General features: G+C 40.8%; 2 protein-coding genes across 2 annotated transcripts in view; both read left to right on the forward strand.

Annotated features, from left to right (window-relative positions):
- Positions 1-3726, forward strand: part of LOC109539711 (aminopeptidase N) — an 8416-nt gene extending 4690 nt beyond the window's left edge. Inside the window, exons 8-16 of the mRNA XM_019907651.2 lie at positions 18-99; positions 151-331; positions 391-574; positions 1470-1747; positions 2009-2193; positions 2250-2420; positions 2661-2807; positions 2864-2942; positions 3248-3726. Of these exons, the coding sequence (XP_019763210.2) occupies positions 18-99; positions 151-331; positions 391-574; positions 1470-1747; positions 2009-2193; positions 2250-2420; positions 2661-2807; positions 2864-2942; positions 3248-3643 (1703 nt within the window). The 3' untranslated portion in view covers positions 3644-3726. The remainder of the gene's footprint in view (positions 1-17; positions 100-150; positions 332-390; positions 575-1469; positions 1748-2008; positions 2194-2249; positions 2421-2660; positions 2808-2863; positions 2943-3247) is intronic.
- An 802-nt stretch (positions 3727-4528) lies between these two features.
- The window catches only part of LOC109539712 (membrane alanyl aminopeptidase), a 7602-nt gene continuing 2308 nt past the window's right edge, over positions 4529-9822 (forward strand). The window contains exons 1-11 of the mRNA XM_019907652.2: positions 4529-4634; positions 6061-6452; positions 6771-6999; positions 7054-7183; positions 7239-7423; positions 8102-8285; positions 8339-8574; positions 8625-8790; positions 8841-9030; positions 9087-9367; positions 9424-9608. Coding sequence (XP_019763211.2) covers positions 6071-6452; positions 6771-6999; positions 7054-7183; positions 7239-7423; positions 8102-8285; positions 8339-8574; positions 8625-8790; positions 8841-9030; positions 9087-9367; positions 9424-9608 — 2168 coding nt within the window. The 5' untranslated portion in view covers positions 4529-4634; positions 6061-6070. The remainder of the gene's footprint in view (positions 4635-6060; positions 6453-6770; positions 7000-7053; positions 7184-7238; positions 7424-8101; positions 8286-8338; positions 8575-8624; positions 8791-8840; positions 9031-9086; positions 9368-9423; positions 9609-9822) is intronic.

The following is a 9822-nucleotide window of genomic DNA, read 5'->3' on the forward strand; positions in this document are numbered from 1 at the left end:
AATGTCTCAATTTCCAGGTGGCAGCATATTCCGGATGGTGGAGCATATTTTGGGCAAAGAAACCTTCATTCAAGGACTGCGAAACTACCTGAGAAACTAGTGAGTTTCATTGCGGTAGAACCAAGTCACGGGCTAATTGAATCCTTTCAGCGCTTTCCAGAACACTTTGCCGGATGACCTGTGGAACACACTGGACGAAGCTCTGGTTGACCGTTCCAGACTCCCGTATAACACAACTTTGAGCCAGATTATGCGCAACTGGGTCCAAAATCCTGGATACCCGATCCTGGAAGTCCGAAACATCGGTGTAGCGCTTGCAGTGACACAAGAGGCAAGTTGCTCGATTCCGCTTGGTTCTTTGCTTTCAACGTTATGGGATTTGGTTTGTAGGGACGATTTTTGTTGAATGGAAACGACAGTGCTGCCCGGTGGTACATCCCTATTAGCTACACGGTCAGCACCAATTCAGGAAATTTCGGAAATTCCTCTCCCCAGGATTGGCTGCTGCCTATTGGAATAGTGGAGATTCCGTTCCTTACTGGCTCTTGGGTTGTTCTTAATAATCAAGTCACTGGTGGGTATTTATTAATTTTCCCGGTGGGTCGCAAGAGTTTTTGCTTCATTGTTTTAAGTAACAGGAAATTAGAGGTGTGCTAAACCGGTATTTTCCGGTTACAAGGTTCCAGTTCCACTTTGGTAATAGGTTCGAAGTGCAGTTCCAAAAGTAACATGTTACTTTTCAAAATTTTTCATTAAAAATTCGTAATAATGATAGTAGAAATGATAAATAATTGGTAAACTGAAAAAATATATTCTAAAACAAAAAACAAAACATGGGTCATAAGTAACTGCTTAAAGAACAGAAACCTGATAATAAAATGGATTAGAGAAGATAAACGCTTTGCATGCAAAAATATTTAAGTACCAAATTTTCATTAAAGAATATTTTTTTTGCTGATGCTTTTCCTGCTAGTGCCTAGTTAACAATGCAGAAAATAACCTGTTAAATTGGATACTTATAACTGCGGTTACACGTTCCAGGTCTGAAATACTTTTCATCCCTAATTGAAATATAACCAAAAATCGCCAACTTTTAAGGGTTGAATCAGGAGAATTTGAAAAAAGTTCTCGTCCCAGACTGGCTTTCTGGGTGAGCAGGTTTTAACAGAATCGCTTGAGAAGGAAAAAATGGTTTACCCCAACCTCAACAGAAGGGTGCAGAAAATTCCCACTTTATTAATTTTTCAGTATTTCCATGACACCAAAATTTGTAAACCGAAAAAGTAGCTGCAAAACACAAAACACTTTCTGAAACAAACTACTTCGGTTTATTCAGAATTTTTCTGCTTAAAGTTTAAAGTTCTCAAATATTTTCTACTGCCTGATGTAATTAGTGTTTTGTATGCTCTTTATATTAAGCAGTTTCAGGAAAACAGGAAATTTTGATGTTAAAAATTTAATTTTTCAAGGCTACTATCGTGTCAACTACAACACCATGTGGGATCCTCTAATCGAGGCTCTTCAAGCCTCCAACTTCTCGAGCATTCCTGAAGAAAACAGAGCTTCGTTCGTGGACGATGCCTTCCATCTGGCTAGAGCAAATAGAATTAACTATACCAGAGCGTTTGGTATAATCGAATTTCTGAGAAACGACACTTCACATCATGCTTGGTTCCCTGCCATCGGCGGCTTCAACTTCTTATTGAGCAGAGTTGGACAGGATTCGCGTCTGGGTAGAGCCGTTTCGGTGAGTTATTTCTTCTCAAGCGTTCTACAACTCAGTTTTGATTGCGGCATTTTGCTTTAAACCTGCGAAATCAAGAAAAATATTTGAAAACTCTTTAAATGGTTTCAAATGTTTGGTAAGCGCAAAACATTTAAATGGCTTTAAATAAAACTGTTAAATCTTTGGAAACTTGTTGAAACAATGTGTGTCCGAACCGCTGGACGTTCTAAGACTCGAAATCGAATCATTTCCTCTCAATCTCAATTAAACCTCTATATTTAGAGCCATGTACTGGATCTGCTAACAAACATCTACTCCACCGTGCCTTGGATCAGACTGAACGGAACCGATCACGCCTACACGTTGAAGCAAGTGGACATTCTAACTTTGGCCTGCAGATTGGGGCTGCAGAACTGCATCAACCACGCCCTGGAACGGTTCGGCGAGTACAGAATTTCTGGAACAAGGTACTGTTTTGATAATCTTCCCGACTTCAGCTGGTCATTTTGGTGCTTGTCCACAGGCCTACTAATAACGTGAGATCTGTCGTATACTGCAACGCCTTGCGCTATGGAAACAGTTCTAGCGATTGGGAACTGCTGTGGTCAGCATACGCCAGCTCCCAAATAGCTGGAGAAAGAGTGAGGATTATTTCGGCCCTTGGTTGTATTCAGAATGAAGAAATTCTTCAAAGGTATTCAGAATATTAATACTTTATGGCCCTTGAATCATTCGAGCAAACAAACTGTGCCGCTGCTATAAAAACAAAATTACCTTATACAAGCTCTCATAAACTTTCTAAACATCAATTACGATAACCGGCTGCTCTTATCTTAATATCGTTATTGTTCTAAATGCCTGAAATCGTAAAACCCTGTCATACACTGAACGTTTGCGAATGATTGATAAGTGAACGAAAATGGAATTTGATCAGGTATCTGGAACTGTCTCTGGATCCCACTTCCGGAATTCGTTCTCAGGACGCTTTGTCCGTTTTCAATGCCGTCCATCAAGGCAGTACTATGGGCATTGACATTGCGTTCAAATTCCTGCAGGAAAACCATGCCATCATCAACGAACGGTGAGGCTCAGAACAATCGGGCGCAAATCGCCAGACTAACAGACTCTTTCATTTAGTTATCAGAGCTTGAATGCACTCAGCAACATGATCAGCGCATTGGCCGCAAGATTCACCACAGAAGAACAACTCAACGAGGTTGGTAGCAGCACATTTATACAGGGTGTGCGCAAATAAACGCTACAAGATTTTGCTCTCAAAGTTCTGATGATTCTAGTCAGAAAATTGGCATTTATTTTCGGACGCCCTGGAAATGATGCTGCGCTTGTAGCACAGCAGTAAATAGCTCAACATCTTCCACACAGGGTGACAAAGACATCTGGGGAACAGAAAAGATAGGCAACATTCAGAATCCCGCTATGACTTGCCTATCTTCTTAAATTGTCACTCTGTATATACTGACTCTAGCTTTATAGAGGTCTCAAAATTGCTTTGTATTGCAGCTGAGGGCTTTTATCGAAACCGGTGAACTGGCCGAAGACTTCCACAGTGCTGCCAGCTCGGCTCTGGGAACAGTAGAAGCCAATCTCGTCTGGCTGGATCAGTACTGGGAAGAGCTGCACGCGTACTATGGAATCGACCCTAATGAGCCGGAAACAACCACTACGACTTCCACTAGCACTACAACTACCACCACCACCACTACAACTACTACTACTACGACCACGCCCACTCCTACCACAACTACAACCACACCAACCACCACAACTCCTACCACCACTACGCCTGCAGAAGAGGATGACGACGAAGGTGTAGATGGTGACGGTTCAAGTGCAGGCACATTGGGAGTGTCTATGCTCCTGCTGGGTCTGTCGATGATCGTTGCATTAAGAAATTAACTCTAGTTCAATTGAAGTATGCCAAAACTATCCTCTATTTTCTTAAGTAAAGTAGTTTTTAAATATAAAAGTTTGTTTTAAAATGCTGTTTTCATCCAGCGTTCTAAAAGATGCGTGGACGGGAAGCAAAAGCTAAAAATATTTGAAAATTGACAAAAGACAATGCCTAAAACAGGCCTACTATACATACAACGTTTCGTGGACCGTTGCGAGAAAAAGCACTCGTATGTTACTCGAGACTGAAAAAATTGAAAACGAAAACTCGCTGGAAGTTTTTCTTCACTTTGGCCTCTCAGGTTATTTTGGTTAATGATTTTATTCATGTGGACTCTCTCACAATGTATCGGAGCGCGTTTCTAAGAGGCAGGTTTAGAAAGTTTTCTTGCGTCCAAACTAGTGGCGTAACAAGAGAAATTTTGGTTTCTGGGAAGTTGTGCTCAACCCTTTGGGACGACACTGATTTAATTACATAGAAGCAAAATATAGGAAGCTTGGAGGGTTTTTGGTTGGGAAAAATTATCGGCGGGTAGGACGGAGGGCCACAGGCTTAACATTAAACTCAACCAGAAAGGCAAATGAAGATTGCCAAGAAATGAGAAAAATACTAAAATGGTGCAATTTTCCACAACATTCACGTTTACAACCCGCTTTATAAGGGACGCTAATCCGTCGTAAAGCAAATGGTGCGATTCCGAAAAACTGTGAAGCATAAAAATGCCGACAATTCATGGCCAATATTGGTAATAATCAAGCGACTATTTAATATTATCATCGAATTGCATTGCATGAAACTGTGATTTAGGCGAACACATTAAGAGATTAACAAATGCGGCAGATAGGGTGAGATTAGATAAGCGTTCCAGAATGTGGGTACTATAAGAGATGATTCCCAGTTTATTGCCTCTCAGTGTAGTGGTGCTTGATGGGGACTTGTTAGAGGAGAAAAAAGGAGTAGGAGGAACTGATCTACTTAAGAGCGGTTAAGGAAAAGGTGAGCGATTTTGGTTTTGCTGTGTTTTATTTAGTGTCTTTCGACAGGCTGAACAAGCAAATTGATTTGACTTCTCCAACTGTTTGCAATTGTTAAATACGCTTTGGTGTAGACCAGCTTGCGCCATATGATTTAAAAAGCACATGCATTTGCCCCAATAAAAATAGCGGCGTTTCCAAGGAAACCAAACATATCAGTTGTCATCGCCTTATTGAACTAGACCACCAGCCCCAATGAACGTTTGGTTTGCATTCAATGTTGCCTTGTTTGCAAATGTTGATCCGAAAATTGCTAGGGAATGATCAATATTTGCATCAGCATCTGTGCAGATATGATTACACACAACCGTAAACAAGAAACTTATTATCCCTGTAAAGCAATATGAAAACTAATGGAATTTTCGGATGATAAGTGCGATTTGATAGTGTTATCTTCTACGGTTACGGTCTGTAAAAACGGTAAATATTTTACCAATTAGTAAGAGTGTTGCTCTATTTGCTACATAAATATTGTCGGCTTTATTCCGTGTGTATTTAAGACTTCTGTAATTAGCAGCTTCAGGTAACCATAAAGTTTATATCAGCCTCAGGTGAATGATAAATTTTCAAAACAAAAAAGCGATGTTTTAAAACCCGAACGATTTTTAATTGATTAAATCACTTCAGACTATTGCAACTAACGCTCGTTAGGATCTACAAGCTAATTAATGGAAAATTTAGATTTCGCGATCTTAAAAACGCCCAAACCCAATATTTTTATAGTAGTACTAATGGTTAAGAACATAATAAAAAGAAACACACAATTTATTTACACTTTGGCACCCTGCATTTCGGAAATGCACAACTAAAATTCGGTATTTTTGTAGTTTAACAAATGTAGGTTTATCGCACGTTAAACGTTTGACTGAGTGCAAATATTTTAAACAAATGTGTTGATTAGCGCAAAAAATCCTTCAATTCCTGCAAGTAAATTGACAATTTTTTGACGAAAAGTGCATCTAGATGATGATCTGCAAGAACTCCTCTATACTTTTCTCGCCTTCCTCTTGATTACTCATTAATAGACATGAAATCGATTAAACAAGCGCTTAATTTAGAAAAATGACTGGTTGAAGTGTTTTTCCCCAAATAATCCAAACAATACAACATGGGATTAGCCCGAATATTGGTAATTTCAATGTGATGATCAGCGACATAACAGTGATTTGCCATCAATCATTTCTAAGCCATCCATCTGCAGTTCCTAGTGCGCAATATTGAATCCTTAGCCTAATTACTCAATTATTTTACAAATTAAAGGTAGCTAATCATTGCATATGCATGTCGCCACAAAAATCGATTAGTGGTACTGAAATTTGCGTCCTTCAAATGTTTGAATAATTGTTGCGACGACGGTTCATTATCATGCGTTATCATTTTAATTTTAGCACACAAACGATGTCGATGGTGAATTTGTTTGTCGTTTTGTTGGCGGCATCTACAGCCCTCAGCTACCGACTGCCCACGATCTACATCCCCAGCAGCTACAATATCAGCCTGACCGTGCCGGAAGATGTTTTCACTAGTGAAAACGGAACTGGGTATACTGGAACTGTGCAAATTTTGTTCACAGTGTCGGAAAATGTGTCCGAAGTTTGTCTGCATGTCAGTCCGTCCTATCTGGCCATCAGCAATACATCGAACAGCTTGATTAACACTAATGGCTCAGACGTTATTAACGTTACAGGCGTTTCGATTGACAACACCACGGAAATTGCCAATTTTACTTTATCCAGCCTGTTGACCGTTAATCAAACGTATCTACTGACAATTGATTTCAGTAAGTTTTCAGAGTTTAGAGTTAGTTAGGGAATTGCGGTTAGTTTGCAAAGTGTGCTCTTCACATCTTAGCCATCCATATAAGTTATATTGTCAATAACTATCCACTTCACTAAGAGTCAATTGCTTCGCAAACCTATCAGGTAGAATAGTTGACCGATTTGTACTCAAGCAAATTAAACTGCTGGTTTAATAGCAGTTAAAATACATTTTAAGTTTTGAAGAGCTCAATTTCAAAACTAACCACGTTGCACTATAACAAGATGTGAAACCTCCAAAGTATTTGCATGCAAAAGTGGGTTATAATGAAATTTTCTAGATGGCACACTCAGTACTTCGGACGGTTACGGGTTCTACAAAAGCAGCTACAACGATAGCTCTAACACTACTCAGTATCTAGCCACCACTCAAATGGAGCCCACATTCGCAAGAAGAGCGTTTCCTTGCTTTGACGAGCCCAAATATAAAGCCATCTTTATCATTTCCCTCACGCATCCCAATGGTTTGAATGTGTTGAGCAACATGAATGCATTAAACGTTGCTGAAAAGTGAGTCTTAATGCACCCTTCCTGGGAGATTTTCAAATGGGTGGTTTCTTCCAGCACAACTACCAGTCAGACTGTAACAACGTTCAATCCCACCCCGATTATGTCCACCTATCTGGTGGCATTTATTGTATCTAACTTTACCTGCGATTCCACCAATGACCTGGAAGGATCGTTGCTCAATCAGGTAAAGATTGGTATCTTGAAAAGGATTTCAAAATTTTAATTGCGCAATTTTCAAGGTTTGCTCCAGGAGTGAAACTGCTTCCACCAGAGCTTTAGCTCTGGAGGCAGGACCAAAAATCGTCGACAGTTTCAATACATATCTGAATATCAATTACAGTTCGAACATAAACAAGCTGGATCAGGTGGCCATTCCAGACTTTACATCCGGGGCTATGGAAAATTGGGGTTTGATCACCTACAGGTAAATTATTCAGATGATTTGGTCTTTGATACTGAGAATGTGTTTTTTATTGAAGTCATCATTTCTTTATTGAATTTCATAGAGCCGAAGGCTTTTTGAGCTGATTTATCGAAAAAGTGCTTGGAATTCAACATGCAGCAATCTGAAACTCCTAGCATGTTTTTCAATGAGTTTGATGCATTCCTCGCATCCGCGAGCTGAAAATGTAAAATTTAACACATTTTGAGAACATTTTCACTGTTTCATAAAATCGACCCCCACCATTAGAAAAATGACGACCAAAAACCAAAATTTCACGTGCGTGCTTTTTGAGCTCAATCGATTCCTTTCGACGTAAGGTCAGAAATGTGCTTTTATAAAGTGTTTGGGTAAATAATAAGGAAGAAATCGTCGGTTAAAGATCGTGAACGCTTCATAGTATTCATAGGAATTCTTCAGAGATCAACCAGATCTCAAAAAAAATTTCTAGCACGCGCCCCACAAAAGTTGAAAGGATAACAGCTTCGGTTCTCTATTCTCCAGTTTACGACCTCTCCTAAGCAAAATTGTTTACGTTCTCCACAGTCCCCTTTCAGACTCTTTCAGTCCCAAACCTTGACATTCTTTCAGCCACAATTTCGTCCTCACTTTGCTACCTTTGGGAAGAAACGACCCTCAAAAACTTTGCAATCATTTCAGAGAACGCGCTCTACTGTACGACGCTAACGAAACATCAAACAGCTACCAGCAATATACACTTACAGTTGTGGCGCATGAGTTGGCTCATCAATGGTTCGGAAACCTCGTCACTTGCAAATGGTGGTCGGAAATCTTCCTCAACGAAGGATTTGCTACGTTTTTCGAGTTTTTCCTTACGCATGAGGCAAGTTTCGACGCCGCCTTCCCGAGTATCCAAGATTAAAGGAAATGTCACAGGTGTATCCTGATCTGGAGGCGGACAAGCAATTCGTAACTAAAGCGTTGCATTATGCTATGGATGATGAAGTGGACGAAACGGAGGCGCTTCGCACCAATGCAACAACCCAAAGTGAGATTTCTGCCCGGTTCAGTACGACCAGCTACGATAAAGGAGGCAGCATCCTGAGGATGGTCGAGCACATTTTGGGAACGGATGCCTGGAAAATTGGACTTAATCGTTACCTGAGCACCTAGTGAGTTATGGGGGTTGTCACGGGGATTTTAACTAAACTGTGGATTCTAGTGCCCATTCTTCCGCTGAGCCTGAAGACCTGTGGGACATTTTAGGTAACAACACCAATAGGACCTTGCCTGCTAACTTGTCTGCTGTGATGGAAAGCTGGATCGATTCGCCCGGATTTCCAGTGGTCAATGTTAGTCTCAATGGCAGCCAGTTGACTTTAACACAGGTAGAGCTTTGCGGGTTTCCAGAGGTTTTTCCTGATGTCAGCAATTGCAGGCTCGCTTTGTCTTCAGCAACTCCACCGCCACCAATGTGTCCTGGTATATTCCAGTTACATACACCACATCTGAAAATGCGTCCAACTTCTTCAACACCACCCCTGTGGCCTGGATAACTCCAACTTCCAACCTCAGCCTGAATGTCAGCTCTAGCATATCTTGGATTGTTGTCAACAATCTGCATACCGGTGAGTGTTAGAGGCACCACAAAACAAAAAGTCTGAAGTTGGTAAATACATTCCAGGATACTACCGAGTGAATTACGACTCAAGCCTTTGGAGCAACCTGGTTACCGCGCTGGCCCAAAGCAACTTTTCCGGCATACCCGAAATAAGCAGGGCGCAAATAGTCAGCGACGGCTTCAATTTGGCTAGAGGCGGCTACATCAGCTACAGCCAGCTGTTCAGCGTCATCGAGTTCCTGACCAATGAAACTTCGTACCACGTCTGGTATTCAGCGCTGAGTGGCTTCGAATATCTGCTGAAACGCACTGGGCTTAACTCCACTCTAGGAGCTGCCATTGCGGTGAGAAACGATAGAGGAGGTTTGAGATCAATTGGGGTAAAATGAGCGTGTTTTAGAGCCACATCAGCAATTTGACTGCTCCGGTACTGGAAACTGTTCCTTTAACAGTTGTGGACTCTTCGAATCATATTTACACACTACACCAGGTGCTGGTACAGGGATGGGCCTGCAAATTGGGCGGCTCCAACTGTACCACTCATGCTCTAAGTTTATTCGCTGGATATAAAAATACATCCACCAGGTAAGAGCGGGTTTTTAGTGTTTCTTCTATGAGAATTTGGAAGCCCTATCAGTGACTTGTGCGTTTTTGTAGGAAGAAACAGTTTTTTAATGAATGCCTTTACAACAATGAAAAACAGTTTGAATATGGAAACGGGTGTCATACTCTCTTAAATTATTACACATTTTTAGTTTTTTACAAACTTCTTTTTGGGTATTTCGCCTCAAAAATTTTT

This window comes from Dendroctonus ponderosae, unplaced genomic scaffold, assembly GCF_020466585.1.
Source record: "Dendroctonus ponderosae isolate FM_Combo_2020 unplaced genomic scaffold, Dpon_F_20191213v2 Dpon_F_20191213_7, whole genome shotgun sequence".
In the NCBI taxonomy this organism is placed as follows: Eukaryota; Metazoa; Arthropoda; class Insecta; order Coleoptera; family Curculionidae; genus Dendroctonus; species Dendroctonus ponderosae.